The 20,403-nt window shown below is 43.3% G+C and overlaps 1 protein-coding gene across 2 annotated transcripts in view; it reads left to right on the plus strand.

The window, feature by feature from the left end:
* Nucleotides 1-13,385: 13,385 nt before the first annotated feature.
* Nucleotides 13,386-20,403, plus strand: part of PUDP (pseudouridine 5'-phosphatase) — a 1,007,933-nt gene continuing 1,000,915 nt past the window's right edge. For both annotated transcript variants that reach the window (XM_069203146.1, XM_069203147.1), the window contains exon 1: nucleotides 13,386-13,539. In XM_069203146.1, the coding sequence (XP_069059247.1) occupies nucleotides 13,437-13,539 (103 nt within the window). In that variant the 5' untranslated portion in view covers nucleotides 13,386-13,436. The remainder of the gene's footprint in view (nucleotides 13,540-20,403) is intronic.

Genomic DNA, 20,403 nt, shown 5'->3' on the forward strand with positions numbered 1-20,403 from the left:
ATTGTTATTATGGATATTAATAGCTATACGAAGGAGGCTAATTATCAACTTTCCAACAAACAGCATTATCAAAAATGAACTACCAATCCTACTAATGAATATCAAACTATCTACTGGGAAATGCTCGATAGTTGGCACACTAATGATCTGATTGACCAAAACGAATATCTTTATCTTAAAGTCATGTTTCCTAGAACTCCCTGTATCTATTTCCTACCAAAAATTCACAAAAATACAAAACATCCCCCTGGTCGACCTATTGTTAGTATGAATTTGTCCCTATTAGAAAACACCTCCCGTTTTTTGGACCTCTTCTTATGTCCTTATGTCACTGAACTGTCCTCATATCTTCGAGATACCAATGATTTTTTAGCCAAGATTCATAATGTTCCATGGCAATCCAATTATTTATTGGTAACCATAGATGTGACAGCACTTTATACTTCTATCATGCATGATTATGGTATCCAAGCATGTTGTCATTTTTTGGGCACTCGCAAAATTGAATTCCTTCAACACACCAACATGCTAATTAGCATGCTAAGATTCTGTCTCACCCACAATGCCTTTTTATTTGACAATCAATATTATTTGCAGAAACAAGGGACTGCGATGGGAGCTTCATTTGCTCCCACGTACGCTAACCTTTATATGGGCTGGTGGGAGAAGGAGATAGCTTGGTCTGACTCCAATAGCAAATACATGGAACAAGTGGTACTATGGGTCAGATATATAGATAATCTCTTTCTCAATTGGGATGGTGATGAAGGCTCTCTTAGACAATATGTTAACATCTTGAATAACAATGAGCTTAATATTCATTTAGATTTAAAATATAGTGCCCAAACTATAGAATTTCTTGATGTCCAGATTTCTGTACAAAAGGACAGCTTACAGACAACTATTTTTCGTACACCAACAGCTTGTAATTCAATTCTGCATGGTAATAGCGGCCATCCTAAAGCTTTGAAATGGAGCATTCCATATAGTCAATTTTTACGGGCTCGTAGAATTTGTTCCAATGATGAATGCTTCAAAACTGAAATTGTTATTATGACACAGAGATTTCTGGAGAGAGGGTATCCCTTAAAGATTCTCAAAGATGCTCATTTGAGGGTGCTGAACATGTCTAGAGAAAAACTGCTTTTTAAATCTGGTAGCATCAACAATCAAGACCAAAATGATGGATCTTCACCTAGACTGTTTTGGGAATTTAATTCCCAACACTCACAACTAAATAACATCATACAAAAAAAATGGCATGTTTTGAGACATGATTCTGCTATAAAGGACAGTATAGGTCCTCATCCACATATCACATATCGTAAAACTCAATCATTGGGTGACCATCTCACCAGAAGTCTATTCAGTTCCAAAGCTAATTCATCTTGGCTAGCTAAGAAAAGTCTTGGCTTTTGGAAATGTGGACATTGTAAATCCTGTTTATATGCACAAAATACTCATACATATACTACATTCGAAGGGAAAATTTGTGACATAACAGGTCGCATCACTTGTGAAACTGAATATGTCGTATATGTTATTGAATGTGGTTGTCATAAAAAATATGTAGGCAGCACCATTCATAAATTGAAAGTCAGGTTCTTACAACATCTCAGAGCTATCAAGAATCATGATCCATCTTACCCCTTAGCTAAACACTTTTGGGATGTACATGAAGGCAATTGCAGCTCTTTAACATTTTATGGTGTTAAAACCATTGCTGCTCATCCCCGGGGGGGTAATAGAACTGCCCACCTGAGACAAACTGAGTCTAAAATGATTCTACTTTTAGGCACAGAAAACCCCTGGGGTCATAATTTGGATGCGGAGCTTCATGTACATCTGTGAGATTCTAGATTCCTCTTTATACTTTTTTGCAGTAGAAAACATGAAATTCATTTGACACTTAAAAAATTGCTTTTTAGGATCCTCTATTGGTTAATGAGATTTCCGGGTTGGAACTTAGTTTATTTTGTTATTTTATTTATCACAGTATTAATTTCCTTTATGGTGTTACACTCATCTAATTCACCTTTGCACTGTAGTATGCACTTTTGAGGGAGGTTCTTGCGGTCTGTACATATATATCCCTGTTGTTGAATTTGTTGGGTTTCCTTTGCAACTTCAAAATTAATGATAGTTTTGCCTGTGTTATGATGTAGGAGGCTGGACTGGCTTGTAGTGAGTACCAAGGGGTACTTGCACCTTGCACCAGGCCCAGTTATCCCTTATTAGTGTATAGGGTGTCTAGCAGCTTAGGCTGATAGATAATGGTAGCTTAGCAGAGCAGCTTAGGCTGAACTAGGAGACGTGTGAAGCTACTACAGTACCACTTAGTGTCATATGCACAATATCATAAGAAAACACAATACACAGTTATACTAAAAATAAAGGTACTTTATTTTTATGACAATATGCCAAAGTATCTTAGAGTGTACCCTCAGTGAGAGGATAGGAAATATACACAAGATATATATACACAATAGCAAAAATATGCAGTATAGTCTTAGAAAACAGTGCAAACAATGTATAGTTACAATAGGATGCAATGGGGAAACATAGGGATAGGGGCAACACAAACCATATACTCCAAAAGTGGAATGCGAACCACGAATGGACCCCAAACCTATGTGACCTTGTAGAGGGTCGCTGGGACTATTAGAAAATAGTGAGAGTTAGAAAAATAACCCTCCCCAAGACCCTGAAAAGTGAGTGCAAAATGCACTAAAGTTCCCCTAAGGACAAAGAAGTCGTGTTAGAGGAATAATGCAGGAAAGACACAAACCAGCAATGCAACAACTGTGGATTTCCAATCTAGGGTACCTGTGGAACAAGGGGACCAAGTCCAAAAGTCACAAGCAAGTCGGAGATGGGCAAATGCCCAGGAAATGCCAGCTGCGGGTGCAAAGAAGCTTCTACTGGACAGAAGAAGCTGAGGTTTCTGCAGGAACGAAAAGGGCTAGAGACTTCCCCTTTGGTGGACGGATCCCTCTCGCCGTGGAGAGTCGTGCAGAAGTGTTTTCCCGCCAAAAGAATGCCAACAAGCCTTGCTAGCTGCAAATCGTGCGTTTGGCGTTTTTGGACGCTGCTGGGGCCCAGGAGGGACCAGGAGGTCGCAAATTGGACCTGAAGAGAGAGGGGACGTCGAGCAAGACAAAGAGCCCTCACTGAAGCAGGTAGCACCCGGAGAAGTGCCAGAAACAGGCACTACGAGGATGCGTGAAACGGTGCTCGCCGAAGTTGCACAAAGGAGTCCCACGTCGCCGGAGACCAACTTAGAAAGTCGTGCAATGCAGGTTAGAGTGCCGTGGACCCAGGCTTGGCTGTGCACAAAGGATTTCCGCCGGAAGTTCACAGGGGCCGGAGTAGCTGCAAAGTCGCGGTTCCCAGCAATGCAGCCCAGCGAGGTGAGGCAAGGACTTACCTCCACCAAACTTGGGCTGAAGAGTCACTGGACTGTGGGGGTCACTTGGACAGAGTCGCTGGATTCGAGGGACCTCGCTCGTCGTGCTGAGAGGAGACCCAAGGGACCGGTAATGCAGCTTTTTGGTGCCTGCGGTTGCAGGGAGAAGATTCAGTCGACCCACGGGAGATTTCTTCGGAGCTTCTGGTGCAGAGAGGAGGCAGACTACCCCCACAGCATGCACAAGCAGGAAAACAGTCGAGAAGGTGGCAGGATCAGCGTTACAGAGTTGCAGTAGTCGTCTTTGCTACTATGTTGCAGGTTTGCAGGCTTCCAGCGCGGTCAGCAGTCGATTCCTTATCAGAAGGTGAAGAGAGAGATGCAGAGGAACTCGGATGAGCTCTTGCATTCGTTATCTAAACTTTCCCCAGAGACAGAGACCCTAAATAGCCAGAAAAGAGGGTTTGGCTACTTAGGAGAGAGGATAGGCTACTAACACCTGAAGGAGCCTATCAGCAGGAGTCTCTGACGTCACCTGGTGGCACTGGCCACTCAGAGCAGCCCAGTGTGCCAGCAGCACCTCTGTTTCCAAGATGGCAGAGGTCTGGAGCACACTGGAGGAGCTCTGGACACCTCCCAGGGGAGGTGCAGGTCAGGGGAGTGGTCACTCCCCTTTCCTTTGTCCAGTTTCGCACCAGAGCAGGGGCTAAGGGGTCCCTGAACCGGTGTAGACTGGCTTATGCAGAATTGGGCACATCTGTGCCCAAGAAAGCATTTCCAGAGGCTGGGGGAGGCTACTCCTCCCCTGCCTTCACACCATTTTCCAAAGGGAGAGGGTGTCACACCCTCTCTCAGAGGAAGTTCTTTGTTCTGCCATCCTGGGCCAGGCCTGGCTGGACACCAGGAGGGCAGATGCCTGTCTGAGGGGTTGGCAGCAGCAGCAGCTGCAGTGAAACCCCAGGAAGGGCAGTTTGGCAGTACCAGGGTCTGTGCTACAGGCCACTGGGATCATGGGATTGTGCCAACTATGCCAGGATGGCATAGAGGGGGCAATTCCATGATCATAGACATGTTACATGGCCATATTCGGAGTTACCATGGTGAAGCTACATATAGGTGGTGACCTATATGTAGTGCACACGTGTAATGGTGTCCCCGCACTCACAAAGTTCAGGGAATTGGCTCTGAACAATGTGGGGGCACCTTGGCTAGTGCCAGGGTGCCCTCACACTAAGTAACTTTGCACCCAACCTTTACCAGGTAAAGGTTAGACATATAGGTGACTTATAAGTTACTTAAGTGCAGTGTAAAATGGCTGTGAAATAACGTGGACGTTATTTCACTCAGGCTGCAGTGGCAGGCCTGTGTAAGAATTGTCAGAGCTCCCTATGGGTGGCAAAAGAAATGCTGCAGCCCATAGGGATCTCCTGGAACCCCAATACCCTGGGTACCTCAGTACCATATACTAGGGAATTATAAGGGTGTTCCAGTAAGCCAATGTGAATTGGTAAAATTGGTCACTAGCCTGTTAGTGACAATTTAAAAGTAATGAGAGAGCATAACCACTGAGGTTCTGGTTAGCAGAGCCTCAGTGAGACAGTTAGGCACCACACAGGGAACACATACATGCACACCTATGAGCACTGGAGCCCTGTGTGACAGGGTCCCAGTGACACATACATATAGGCCACAACCTTATGAGCACTGGGGTCCTGACTAGCAGGGTCCCAGTGACACATAACAAACATACTGAAAACATAGTGTTTTCACTATGAGCACTGGGGCCTAGCCATCAGGATCCCAGTGAGACAGTGAAAACAGTGGCAAACATCCTGACATACACTCACAAACAGGCCAAAAGTGGGGGTAACAAGGCTAGAAAGAGGCTACTTTCTCACACAACCCCCCCCCCCAAACGAAGGACAATAAGGCTAACCTTGGCCAGTTGAGACTTTATTGTCTAAGTGGTGATAAGTAGAGAGTAGCTCTGCCATAGACTGGTTACTCCCTTTATCATCCACTATATGGTTACTTCCCTGTGGGGATGTAAACCACCCTGTTTGAAGTTTTTTAGCTAAGCAACAATGTGAAGATGTATTTTCAGAGTTTCTATCAGTAAGTTTTAGTTTAGAGCAGTGGGAATTGTCCACTGAACCTATTTGTAGTGATGGAAATGCCAGACAGGGATGCTGTCTCAGAAAAGCCATGGCTGGGCAAAAACTTTGTCCATATGGCTGGAAGAGAGAACAGGGATGCTGTTTCTCTTGAGTTGGAGCAGGGCAGGGATGCTGTCCTATGAGCTCCACACTAGGGCAGGGATGCTGTCCTAAGTGTTGTGAGGCAGTGCAGAGTTTCTGCACTAAAGTTTCTCTGGGAGGGTTGGAGGGATGCTCCATGTTAACTAAAATGGTGCTCTTTTTCTCACCAATGTTAGTTATCCCACAGAGAGGTACTTCCACCTCAGGGAGTACAGTGTTGTCAACTGATGATTCCCTTGGAACAGGTGCCACCCCAGAAGAGGTTTCTCCCACCACAGGAATGGTATCCTGAATGGTAGGGTGGTTAGGGGATACTGTGATACCCTTTTTACCTGTTGATGGAGAGGGATCCTGAGTTTTCAGGCCTTCTCTCCTTTGCTTTTTCATTTCAGTAGAAATGAGAGGGAACAATTCCTCAGGGATGCCCAGCATGGCTGCATGGGCATAAAACTCTACATCAGCCCAACCTGAGGCCTCTAGGTCATTACCTAAGAGACAGTCTACAGGTAAGCTAGGTGATACCACCACCTGCTTAGGGCCAGTAACTCCACCCCAACCAAACTGAATTATAGCTAAGGGAAGAAACTTAGTGGAGTTATGGACATCAATAATCTTATACTGTTGTCCAATGATGTGTTGATCAGGGTGCACTAGGTTTTCAGTCACCAAAGTGAAACTGGCACCTGTGTCCCTGTAGGCCAAGGCCTCAACACCATTTATTGAAACTGTCTGCCTGTACTTATCCATTGTAAGGGGACAAGCAGCCAGTGTGGCAAGGCCAATGCCACTAGGTGTGACAGAAACTGTCTTGGGAGTGACTACTTCAGTTTCTACTATGGACCCAAAAGTGAACCCAACTACACCCTTAACTTGACTGTTGCCAGCAGTCCCACCACTAGTACCACTACTGCTAGGGGCACTAGAGCTTGATGTATTAGTGGTGGTAGGCTCAGGGGGTTTACCTGGACAGGACTTATCCCCTGGCCTATGGCCTCTGTTTTTACACACAAAGCACCAAGGCTTTTTAATGTGTGCAGGTTGAGAAGAAGAGGAAGAATTAGTTTTATCCCCACCCTCTGAAGAGTGTTTAAGATTTGAAGTGGGATCTTTGGTTTTACCCTTATCCCCATGCTTATCTTGAGATTGTGTTATACAGGCTTTCATAATCAGTAACTTTACTGCCATGTAACCACCCCTCCAAGGCCTTCACTGAATGGTCAATGAAATCAACCCAGTCTTGTGAAGACTCCTTTTTGGTCTCTCTGAACTTTATCCTGTACTGTTCAGTGGTTAAGCCATAACCATCCAGGAGTGCATTCTTAAGAACTGTAAAATTATTGGCATCATTTTCTTTCACAGTAAGGAGCCTATCCCTACCTTTTCCACTAAATGATAGCCATAGGATAGCAGCCCACTGCCTTTGAGGGACATCCTGTACAACACAGGCCCTCTCAAGTGCAGCAAACCACTTGTTAATGTCATCCCCCTCCTTATAAGGGGGAACTATCTTGTGCAGATTCCTGGAATCATGCTCTTTTGCAGGATGACTATGGGGAATACTGCTGCTGCCACCATGGGTATCTAAACCCAACTTCTGTCTTTCCTTCTCTAATTCAAAAGACTGTCTATCCAAATCCAGCTGTTGCTTTTTAAGCTTCAGTCTGGTTTGTTCCACCCTCAACTTATTGAGTTCCCTCTCTAACATTCTGTCATCAGGGTTGGTGGGAGGGACATTCCTAGAAACAGAGCTATGATGGGAATGAACAGAAGGAGACCTGTCCCTTACAGAAGCCACCCTAACAGCTTGGTTAACAGAAACATTACTACCAGTATGGTGAGAATAAATGCTTTTGCTATGATGTGAGACAACACTATTTATATGGTGTGGCTCATCATCATTACCATCTATGCTAGATTGTCTAGTAATGGGCAGGCTAGGAAGTTTCTTTCCTGAATCTTTTCCTGGGGGAGTCCCTGAATCAGATTGAGAACTATTAGGTACTTTTTCAACAGATGAGGCACCTATGGCCTTATCCTGTTCTCTAAGCATGTTAAGTAACAGTTCCAAGGAAGGATTCTTCCCTACACTCAAACCTCTCTCTATACAGAGACTCCTTGCTCTTTTCCAGCTAAGGTTGTCATATGCAAGTTTGGACAGATCAACATTTTGGCCTGTGCCAGACATTTTTAGAGAGAGTTAAAGTGATAGAAAAAGAGAAAAAGTTTTCAGAACTTTTTGGAAAGACAGAAAAAAACTTTTTAAACTTTTAAGAACTTTTTGAAAGTTTAGAGGTACTTTTCAGCACTTAGAAAAGAGTGAAAAGAGGAAATGCAAAACTTTTTGGCTATGTGTATATACACTGACCTTGTTTTGTATATTTTTCTCTTATGAAAAGTACAATGACAAGAGTGGTAAGTAGTCTCAAGCACTTATCCCACCACTGCACAACCAATGTAGGAGGCTGGACTGGCTTGTAGTGAGTACCAAGGGGTACTTGCACCTTGCACCAGGCCCAGTTATCCCTTATTAGTGTATAGGGTGTCTAGCAGCTTAGGCTGATAGATAATGGTAGCTTAGCAGAGCAGCTTAGGCTGAACTAGGAGACGTGTGAAGCTACTACAGTACCACTTAGTGTCATATGCACAATATCATAAGAAAACACAATACACAGTTATACTAAAAATAAAGGTACTTTATTTTTATGACAATATGCCAAAGTATCTTAGAGTGTACCCTCAGTGAGAGGATAGGAAATATACACAAGATATATATACACAATAGCAAAAATATGCAGTATAGTCTTAGAAAACAGTGCAAACAATGTATAGTTACAATAGGATGCAATGGGGAAACATAGGGATAGGGGCAACACAAACCATATACTCCAAAAGTGGAATGCGAACCACGAATGGACCCCAAACCTATGTGACCTTGTAGAGGGTCGCTGGGACTATTAGAAAATAGTGAGAGTTAGAAAAATAACCCTCCCCAAGACCCTGAAAAGTGAGTGCAAAGTGCACTAAAGTTCCCCTAAGGACAAAGAAGTCGTGTTAGAGGAATAATGCAGGAAAGACACAAACCAGCAATGCAACAACTGTGGATTTCCAATCTAGGGTACCTGTGGAACAAGGGGACCAAGTCCAAAAGTCACAAGCAAGTCGGAGATGGGCAAATGCCCAGGAAATGCCAGCTGCGGGTGCAAAGAAGCTTCTACTGGACAGAAGAAGCTGAGGTTTCTGCAGGAACGAAAAGGGCTAGAGACTTCCCCTTTGGTGGACGGATCCCTCTCGCCGTGGAGAGTCGTGCAGAAGTGTTTTCCCGCCGAAAGAACGCCAACAAGCCTTGCTAGCTGCAAATCGTGCGTTTGGCGTTTTTGGACGCTGCTGGGGCCCAGGAGGGACCAGGAGGTCGCAAATTGGACCTGAGGAGAGAGGGGACGTCGAGCAAGACAAAGAGCCCTCACTGAAGCAGGTAGCACCCGGAGAAGTGCCAGAAACAGGCACTACGAGGATGCGTGAAACAGTGCTCGCCGAAGTTGCACAAAGGAGTCCCACGTCGCCGGAGACCAACTTAGAAAGTCGTGCAATGCAGGTTAGAGTGCCGTGGACCCAGGCTTGGCTGTGCACAAAGGATTTCCGCCGGAAGTGCACAGGGGCCGGAGTAGCTGCAAAGTCGCGGTTCCCAGCAATGCAGCCCAGCGAGGTGAGGCAAGGACTTACCTCCACCAAACTTGGGCTGAAGAGTCACTGGACTGTGGGGGTCACTTGGACAGAGTCGCTGGATTCGAGGGACCTCGCTCGTCGTGCTCAGAGGAGACCCAAGGGACCGGTAATGCAGCTTTTTGGTGCCTGCGGTTGCAGGGGGAAGATTCCGTCGACCCACGGGAGATTTCTTCGGAGCTTCTGGTGCAGAGAGGAGGCAGACTACCCCCACAGCATGCACAAGCAGGAAAACAGTCGAGAAGGCGGCAGGATCAGCGTTACAGAGTTGCAGTAGTAGTCTTTGCTACTATGTTGCAGGTTTGCAGGCTTCCAGCGCGGTCAGCAGTCGATTCCTTATCAGAAGGTGAAGAGAGAGATGCAGAGGAACTCGGATGAGCTCTTGCATTCGTTATCTAAACTTTCCCCAGAGACAGAGACCCTAAATAGCCAGAAAAGAGGGTTTGGCTACTTAGGAGAGAGGATAGGCTACTAACACCTGAAGGAGCCTATCAGCAGGAGTCTCTGATGTCACCTGGTGGCACTGGCCACTCAGAGCAGCCCAGTGTGCCAGCAGCACCTCTGTTTCCAAGATGGCAGAGGTCTGGAGCACACTAGAGGAGCTCTGGACACCTCCCAGGGGAGGTGCAGGTCAGGGGAGTGGTCACTCCCCTTTCCTTTGTCCAGTTTCGCGCCAGAGCAGGGGCTAAGGGGTCCCTGAACCGGTGTAGACTGGCTTATGCAGAATTGGGCACATCTGTGCCCAAGAAAGCATTTCCAGAGGCTGGGGGAGGCTACTCCTCCCCTGCCTTCACACCATTTTCCAAAGGGAGAGGGTGTCACACCCTCTCTCAGAGGAAGTTCTTTGTTCTGCCATCCTGGGCCAGGCCTGGCTGGACCCCAGGAGGGCAGATGCCTGTCTGAGGGGTTGGCAGCAGCTGCAGTGAAACCCCAGGAAGGGCAGTTTGGCAGTACCAGGGTCTGTGCTACAGACCACTGGGATCATGGGATTGTGCCACCTATGCCAGGATGGCATAGAGGGGGCAATTCCATGATCATAGACATGTTACATGGCCATATTCGGAGTTACCATGGTGAAGCTACATATAGGTAGTGACCTATATGTAGTGCACGCGTGTAATGGTGTCCCCGCACTCACAAAGTTCAGGGAATTGGCTCTGAACAATGTGGGGGCACCTTGGCTAGTGCCAAGGTGCCCTCACACTAAGTAACTTTGCACCCAACCTTTACCAGGTAAAGGTTAGACATATAGGTGACTTATAAGTTACTTAAGTGCAGTGTAAAATGGCTGTGAAATAACGTGGACGTTATTTCACTCAGGCTGCAGTGGCAGGCCTGTGTAAGAATTGTCAGAGCTCCCTATGGGTGGCAAAAGAAATGCTGCAGCCCATAGGGATCTCCTGGAACCCCAATACCCTGGGTACCTCAGTACCATATACTAGGGAATTATAAGGGTGTTCCAGTAAGCCAATGTGAATTGGTAAAATTGGTCACTAGCCTGTTAGTGACAATTTAAAAGTAATGAGAGAGCATAACCACTGAGGTTCTGGTTAGCAGAGCCTCAGTGAGACAGTTAGGCACCACACAGGGAACACATACATGCACACCTATGAGCACTGGAGCCCTGTGTGACAGGGTCCCAGTGACACATACATATAGGCCACAACCTTATGAGCACTGGGGTCCTGACTAGCAGGGTCCCAGTGACACATAACAAACATACTGAAAACATAGTGTTTTCACTATGAGCACTGGGGCCTAGCCATCAGGATCCCAGTGAGACAGTGAAAACAGTGGCAAACATCCTGACATACACTCACAAACAGGCCAAAAGTGGGGGTAACAAGGCTAGAAAGAGGCTACTTTCTCACATATGAATACAATAATTTTTTCCTTTTGACAGTATATCAACATTTAGAGGACCATGATCAATTTTATGTATTGTGTAACGATTTATCTATAATTGAATTTGATATTGCTATTAAGACTAATTGAGATTTTTATATATTAGCACAAATTGTATAGAATTTTGGTTATTTACATCTATTTATATATCTGTCCTTTTTATATATTTCTTATTGCCATTTCTTGATAAGAATCGATTGGAATTATTCCATTTATTTATAGCTTGTATATAGATTGATTGTATTGTAATTCAGTTATAGTACACATATTTAGGTATTTATCTATTTATATATCAGGCTTCCAAAACTATCAAGTAAAAAATGGACAATACTTTGATATTAGAGAGGAGGAAAAAAGGAAGAGAAAGAGAGAAAAAACCTTATATATGGGTTGTTCTTTTCCCTGTATTTAACAATTATTAATTAAGACTGTATATCATTTATGCATTTACAGGCGATCACATCATATATGTGATATTGTATTACAATATAAAAGAAATACATAATGTTATGTTTGAAGTTTATATTTCATCAAAGCACAGGATTATTATTTTCTAACTTTCAATCCCAGAACTGTTATGTTACAAAATGGCCGCTCCGTTTGCACTTCCCTCTAGCTATGTAGTTAACAACAAAGAAGGACTATAGGGTTTAAATAGTTGGGTGTTAAAACGTCTGCCAATGTCCTGTTGAAGGCTTTTGCCGAAACGCGTCGACATTTGGTTGGGACAGCGTGTGTTTGTTCACGGTGGACACATTATTGATTCTTTTTGTGCTTCTTATACCTTTTTATGCGGTTCGAATTTAACCTGCATTTAAACTTTTTTCAATAAATAGCAGCCGATGAAATTAATTACAAGTGTTTTTTTACTCTACTTTTTTACGAGCCTATTTGGATGTTGTGCAGCCCTTGGTGTGCGATTACACTGCACCAGTTTATCTGAATACATATATATATATATAGAGAGTGAGAGTGTGTGTGCGTAACCCCCAAGATCCAGAGTATAGTGGGAAGGGGATGCAGTGAGCTACCCGGCCACTACGCTGTGACCTGAGCACCCGAAATGTACTGCACGCAACACTCAGGTTCAGGCGTACCCGCGTGTATAAATAAATGGTTTGAAGGCCGCTTGTGGTCCTTCCTGCATCGTACTGAGTGTATCTTGTGTCACTCTTCATTGTGTGGTCTCGGGGACATGTAAGCCTCAGCACAATATGTAAGCAAGTGCTTCAGCGCCCCACACAGGAATTGTAAGCATTACATAAATGTTGCAATACAAATTATAAAAAACTGGCAATTACAGGGTCTGGGGACCTAAGCTTATAAAATGTATTTTACCTATTGTATGGTGGGCAGAATGACCCACTTAACTTTCCATTGGAAACATACATGCCAACGTTCCAGAAGAGGGAAGTAGGAGATTTTAAAAAAAACATAATCTTAAGAACGTATTTCCCGCATTGACATTTATTGAAACAAAAACAATGTCAAGCGGGCGTCTGACAAATAACCCAATTTCGTACTTAAAAAATCGTCAGTCTCCCGCCCGAATAAGGTCTATTGGCAGGTATGTACAAAGGCTGAATATTTAGTATTTTCAAAGGTAATGAAGGGTGTTGGTGTTGAGGTTTTTAAACATCATACGATGAAACGTCAGTGACAAATGACGAGACTGTCTGTTTGCCTCTGCACGGCTGCCTTTTACCTGCAGTATAATATCGTTCCCTCATGGGCACGCAGCTGTTCTAATCAGTCGGATATTTCTCCAGTGGTGCGCCTGCCTGGAATAATACCTGAACGTCCATTTAGAAGCTTAAGTTGAACTTAACAATTAGTAGAACGTGTTTCATCACAAACCCTTGAACATTAATGAAATAGTTCGAATTTACGAAAGAAGATACTTGTATGTAAATGTATACCTCATTGTTGCTTTTACCTTGTACAGTGTAACTGTGTTGACAAACTACGGATATGCTAGCTACACAGCAGTGCGTCCATTTTTATACCGGGGTGCTTGTGCGAGTCCTCGTTCAATAGGAAAGTTGCCCTTTCTAAAATGGCTCCTTCGTTCTTCCGCGGTTGCCTCGCTGCGTGATAGGTTACGATTAGGAACCACCAGTCCTTCTTTTGTTTTCTCTTCTGGGTCTATGGATGCAGCTAGCATGGAGCGCGCAGGATCTGACACCATGGGACGTGCACAGTATTTTCCTGTCACCCACATCATCTTTGACATGGATGGGCTGCTGCTGGGTCTGTGTCTCTGATTTCTTCTTTGATTTTTAAATACATTAAGTACCCCAGTCAGGAACTGAGCCTGCTTTTGAATTCACGTAAAAATGAGTATTTGTGCAGTTACCATTCATTTACAGAGATGAACCTTGATGTTTCGTTGCACTTAATGGGTCTGTGTTTCTGTCAACAACTAGTGCAGCCACGCAGTGCAGTGAAACGGAGGGTTGTAATACCGCTACAACGCACAATAATTGTTACGTTGTTGATAGTCTTAAAAAGTGCACGTTAAATACACACGTGGTTCTTTTTCGCATTGTTAATAGAAAACCATCAAACATTACATTATCCCCCAAATGTTTGAGGGTCCGCCGACATCGAAATACTCTGGTCACTTAAGAAATATACTTTTTAGCAGAGTAGTACGTTCTCGCACTTTTACTAAGTGTAAGTAGCTGTCAAGTCATTCTTAATCATGTGTGACAGCACCAGATAGGTATGCCTTGTTTGCCAAAAGAGTTTGAATTCTGGGATTTCTGTTTTTGCATTTTAAATAAAGTATATTCGTAAAACTCCCACGCAACAGCTAAAATATGGAGGTTTAAGGACCACTTAACATTTATGCAGCAGTTGTGCCGCTGGAAGCTATTTTCTTTGGTGGAGTGGGAGTGGCACACAGAGGGTGACAGATAATACTGGTGAACCATCTGTGCTAGAGTGGAGGGAGGAGTGGTCACTTACACCTAAATGGGCTGTGCCTGCCCTTTCACAATGCAGTTGATAAGGCGTCCGTTTATGACTAATTTATTCACTCTGGGACTCGTTTTAGGCCGATGAATCTTTCGACCCTGATTGAAGACACCTTAGGACGAGATAGCTAATCAACATGTCAATCAATATGTCAATAACGTCATCAATATTCACCATAACAAGATACTTCACATTAGTCAAAGACATTTAATAAGACTCAGAAACCACCATGACCTTTCAGTCATGAATAACCACACCAGTTCAGTACGATTTTGTGATATTTATTCCCTATTGATTACAATTCTACTAGCAAGTTTATTAGTCTCAAAACCAAGAAACACATTAGCATAATCACAATGTGGCAACTCTGATAAGATTTCATCAAAGCAAGGATCACAAATATTAGAACATAGCACGACATCAACATAAGTTATCCTAAGCAGGGTAACTTTAGCGCATTATTCAACAAAGCATAGATTCAGTCATTTGTCTATTTGCGTCCGTTTAGTGAACCCTTAACTAACCTCGAATTAGCATTGGCATATTGGGCTTCATGCAAAACAATTTAGCAACACCAATTTAGAAAACATCTAACTATGGTCTCTGTCAAAAGAAGCAGTTGGTACCTAGAAAGGAAAAGCAAACAGACAATCACAATTTTATTGTCATTTAGTTACCCTCCGTATTGGGTCAGCATACAGATTTAGTCTTCGTCCTCAGGACCTCAGATGATTCGTCATCAGCCAGGAATTCAACAAGTCGGTAAGGCAAGGTAAAAAGGTACTTCCCTCATATGGAGGTAAAGTATAAACGGGCAATATAAGGGCAAGGATGGTTTGAAGAACCAAACAACAAAGTCTCTATGTAGAGTGAAAAAGTGTCTGGGTCATAGCAAATTCGCAATAGCATCTCCCTAACTAACTCATTTCCTTGTGTCATAGGTTTTTATCCCTTTTCTGTTGTACAGTCCCCTAATTCCTAATTGGTTGAGGTCGGCACCCCACTATCTTCATCCAAAAGGTTTCTAATGAGTTCATCAAAATTGTCAACCCATAACAGTTCTCACGTAGTTTATTGGTTCTTATGATTGATGTCTCCAGCGGGTAGAATGTCCGGTATGATTTCATTCTCTCGTGGTCTTTTGCGCATCTTCAGTCAGTGGTTCCATTGTCTGTGCTGGTTCAGGCGACCTTGTACCTGCGACTAGTCTACACTGTTGCATTCAGCAAGAATGTTTCCTTGAGCAAGTCGAATTTCATGAGAACGGATCTACTACAGTTACATTCATCTTCTAGTTTTTAGAAAAACACAAGTTCATGTCCTTCAGCAAGTCAGCACACTGCACGTTAGAAAAACACATTTAATATGAGACCGGGCAGCTAGGCCTCGACTCATGCTAACTAAGGCCTAATGATTTATTAGAAGAACTTTATATATAACCCTTTTATATTTAGTGTAAAACCATACATTAGCACATTAATTCTACATCATTAGTTAGTTTCATTAATCATTGTATACATTGGTGGCCACTCCCCGTGGGCACATTTCAAGTGCGCGTTTAGTAAAACACATTAATACATTTTCTATGCCGCATTATTACGCATTAGTTCATAAACATTTCATGTTACTATTGAGTATATAAGCTACGCTCTATTAGTCCCTCCTCTGATGACACTTGTCATCCCACAAAAACCTTTCCCTTCAAAACCTTTCACTTTCTCAGGCCACGCATTTCAATTTCTTCCCCCCTGTGTGATCTTTCCCAAATGTCCTTGAACATTTTCTCCTTTTTCTTTTCCTCTTTTCTTTTATTGCGTTTTTCCAACTTTTTCTTAATTCTTTTACTAATTTTACATGATAACCATAATCCTAATAAACAAGTCAGAACAATCAAGATACTCCCTATTATTTTTGCAAGTACCCCATTCCAAATGCTACTAAACCAATTCCCTACTTTAGTGCATCCTTTTCCCAAACTCCAGGTTCCTTCAGCTCCTTCAAATCTGCACTACCTCTTGTCAGGTTAGTAAGCAAACTTCTAATCTTATAAGTATTATCAGGAATGAATACACAACAATGGCGCTCATTAAGCCTTTTACAGACTCCGCCACTCTTCGCTAAAAAAATGTCTAAAGCAAGACGGTTTTGAAGAGTCATGGCCCTCTCCGCAGCAAGTTCAGTATCCAGCAGGAGTATAGCCCCTGTGAAGTTTGTCAGCATGTTATCCACAATAGTGGACAACTTTCGAATCTTTATGGAGTTTAAGATAACCCCTACTGAAGGAATCATGGCTCCAAATATATCACCTACGACAGCAGCTGATTTCTCTCTCTTTTGTCTAGCATGATGTAATTCAGACATTTTAGGAAGTTGTTTTAAGTCATCGATTTGGTAGATCTTTGGGAAAACTATTCCCAAATAACATGTCCCATGCCATCCCTTTGGAAGACGGTAATAAGCATTAAGTCCACATATGTAGTAGATCCCAGGGATCTCTGGATCATGTCCATTTAATATGAACGTCCATTTACTCTGAAACAAAAACACTTGCCTGCACTCACTCGTTCCCACAAATAAAGTGTCATGCTCAGATTTCGGCCTATATATACAAAGCTTTCCTACGTGTAATGCATCTATAGCTAATTTACCCTGTGTCTTTATTGCAGTGTAAGCATAATCATTTGCAAACGTGCATTTTTCTAATCCCTTTTCTAACCTTCCCTTTAGTGCTTTTCGTCTATCATCACTGTGATCTAAGAAGCTTTTTTCTACAGGCGTTAGTAAGCAAGTTAGATTATTGCGGTGCGCATAAGCTGTTCTAAATGTCAGTGTCGGCTCAAAGAAACCCCTAACTATTTTAATGTTATTATCCTTAGCTAATTTATTTAGAAGCTCAATCACAGGCACAAAAGAAAACACTACATCTAGATTAGAGTAGAAGTATTGCACATGTTCTTGATTATAGAATCTTGTTAGCAGACTACAGCTTATTCCATATGTAAGTGGCAGACTGTGATAAGTAACCCCTTCTTGTACTGACAAAGGAATCTTTGTGCACACATAACAATTCTTCGCATCCATTGTGTCAACATACTCATTCAGCAAGCAATAGAAGACATTAGTAGATAGTTCCCTTTTTGAATTAGTTCCCTCATGCTAGTATTTCGTATTCTGCTCAAACTTCTCCCACGGTGTTAGTGTAGCAGTCTCAGGATTTGAAGCATTGTTAGTCACTTTCTTATCCACCAATGACATTCCCGCAATCACAGCTATTATCACTACCGCACACATAATTCCACTCCAACAACCAAACATGCACGAGTCCTACCCTTACTACTATTATCCCTAATGTAACTCATGGTCTGTAAAGAATCAGAGAGCGGAATAATACAAAGCAAACAATCAACTTGAGGACGATATAAAAGCTCTTTTTTTTTTTTTCTTCTGTGCATAGTCTCTCTCTCTTAGCAAGTATTTACAGTGTTTCACTCACTCCCAGGACCATTTGTCAAATCAGGTTAGCAGCTTGTCATAATCGGTTTTTCAAAGTAAATTCAGGTTAACAGTGTCACATCCGGTAATTCATCAGTCTCTTTCTCAGCTTTTCAGCTGTATTCACTTTCAATTTAACACAGTCTCTTTCTAAGGTTGAATTCAGGTGCCGTAATATTGACCTGGAATTTCTCGATCAAAACAGAACGCCAAGAATTCTTGTTGCCATTCAGCTGATGTTGCAAATGCCCATTCAGAACCTGCGTACCTTCAGTTTGCAACTCTCTTTCTTTTCAGTTTGCGGTCACCCTGCAACTCCCCTTCACTGAGATCTTCTTTCCTGGTCGTATCAACTTCTTCCTCTATTGTGTCGTTAGGGATCACTTTCTCCCCTGCAGTTTGTGGCTCCGGCCAGTTATCTCCTTTAAGTGTTTTCTTTCTGCTTGGCTTTTCAGGACGTTGAACAGTGCCCTCCTCTTGTGCTATGGTGTTTTCTCTTGATGGATCTGCAAGTGGCTCAGGAGGAGTCAGAACACTTTGACCCTCTGCCACTTCATCTTCTTCGCCTTCAGGGTCTGTTATGGGCTCAACTTCAAACCCATATCCGTCTGCTTCTGGGAGAACCTTCCTTTGTGTCGGTTCCCCTGTTGCCTCGGCTGAGATAGGCTCACTGTCACCCCTCTCGAACTCATTTACTGTTTGAGTGACTAAGCCGTCCTCAGCAGGCTCTCCTTCAGTCTCAGTTCCCCTTTGATTACTCTACAGCCCTGAGACTTCCTTCACTGCAACTGTTGTTTTGGATAATTCAAGTTCCTCATCAGTTGGACATGTCACCATCTTTGTGTGACTGGCATGTATCCAATTTGGAAGAACTGCACACTTCACAGCAGTAGTAGTTGTCAGTATTACTTGATATGGTCCCTTCCAACGTGGCTCCAAACACAACTTCCTCACATGTTTCTTGACAACAACCCAGTCACCGGCTTTCAAGGTGTGACCTGGATCACTTATCGGTGGCAATGTGGTGGCCTCCACCTGGTGAAAGAAAGAGCGGACCACGTCAGCCAGACCCTTACAGTAGTCCAACACCATATCATCCATGATATTCACAAGAGCATTTGCAGGCACTGTGGGCAATCTCATAGCTCGACCCATAAGAATCTTGTGAGGAGACAGTCCTGTTTTCTTGTTAGGTGTGTTTCTTATTGACATCAGCACTAAAGGCAATGCATCTGGCCATTTCAAATTGGTAGCTGCGCACATCTTTGCAATTCTCAACTTCAAGGTACCATTCATCTGTTCCACTAGTCCTGATGCTTCAGGGCGATAGCTACAGTGCAACTTATGTTCAATGCAGCACATAAGAGCTTAATCACCTCATTGTCGAAGTGTCTGCCTCTATCCGATTCTAAAGGGATCGGAAACCTGAAACGTGGTATCAGCTCCCTAAGCAGCAGCTTCGCTACTGTGAGACTGTCATTCCTACGTGTAGGGTAAGCTTCAATCCAGTGACTGAAAACACACACAATTACCAACACGTACCTCAGTCCTCCACACACAGGCATCTCAATAAAATCCATCTGCATTCTGCGAAATGGACCTCCTGCTCTCCCAATGTGGCTTTAATTCACCACTGTCCCTTTTCCCATATTCATCTGCTGACAGATGATGCACCTGTGACAGATAACCTCTGCAGCTTGTCTGAATTTCGGATTGAACCAGTCAATTTTGAACAACCTGATCATTGCGTCTCTCCCAACATGTGCTTGACCATGGTAAAACCTCGCAAACTGTGACAAAAGACTGTTTGGCAAAACCATTTTCCCCTCCTCTGAGACCCATAAGTCATCAGATCTCTGTACGCAGTGTATTCTCTGCCAGGAACGTTTCTCCTCTTTGCTGGCACGTCCCTGCAATGATTTTAACTCATCTAATGTGTCAACCACCCTTAATGCATACCCTGTGCATGTTTCATTTCCAGTTTCCGGTAATAATTCCCACTGATCTCGAAACTATATACAGTTCAATGCACAAAACCTTGCGACTTGATCTGCATATCCATTTCCCATTGACACAAAGTCTTGTGACTTAACATGGGCATTGCATTTCACCACAGCAGTTTCAAGAGGTAACTGAATCGCGTGCAACAAATCCTTAATTTTCTCACCATTTTTCACTGGAGAACCAGAAGAAGTCATGAAACCTCTCTGGGACCATAGTTGGCCAAAATCATGTACAATTCCAAATCCGTATCTACTGTCAGTATAGATAGTGACTTTCATGTTTTCAGCTGCGTGGCATGCCCTAGTAAGAGCAATAATTAAGCCACTTGAGCAGAGTATACTCTTTCGAGCCAGGAAGCTTCTAAGATACCAGTGATTGTACACACGGCATATCTGTCTCTCAGTACTCGTACTGCGTCTCTCAGGCAGGAACCATCAACAAAGATAATGTAATCATTTTCCTCCAATTGGGTATCTTTAATGTCAGGCCTTGGTTTGGTGCACAGATCTGTTACCTTAAGACAATCATGTTCTACTTCCTCTGCATCATCAATGTTCACATTTTCAATAGGAAGCAAAGTTGCCGGGTTCAATACAGTACATCTTTTGAGGGAAACATTCGGTGACCCCAGTATAATGG

This window comes from Pleurodeles waltl, chromosome 8 (genome assembly GCF_031143425.1).
Source record: "Pleurodeles waltl isolate 20211129_DDA chromosome 8, aPleWal1.hap1.20221129, whole genome shotgun sequence".
NCBI lineage: Eukaryota > Metazoa > Chordata > Amphibia > Caudata > Salamandridae > Pleurodeles > Pleurodeles waltl.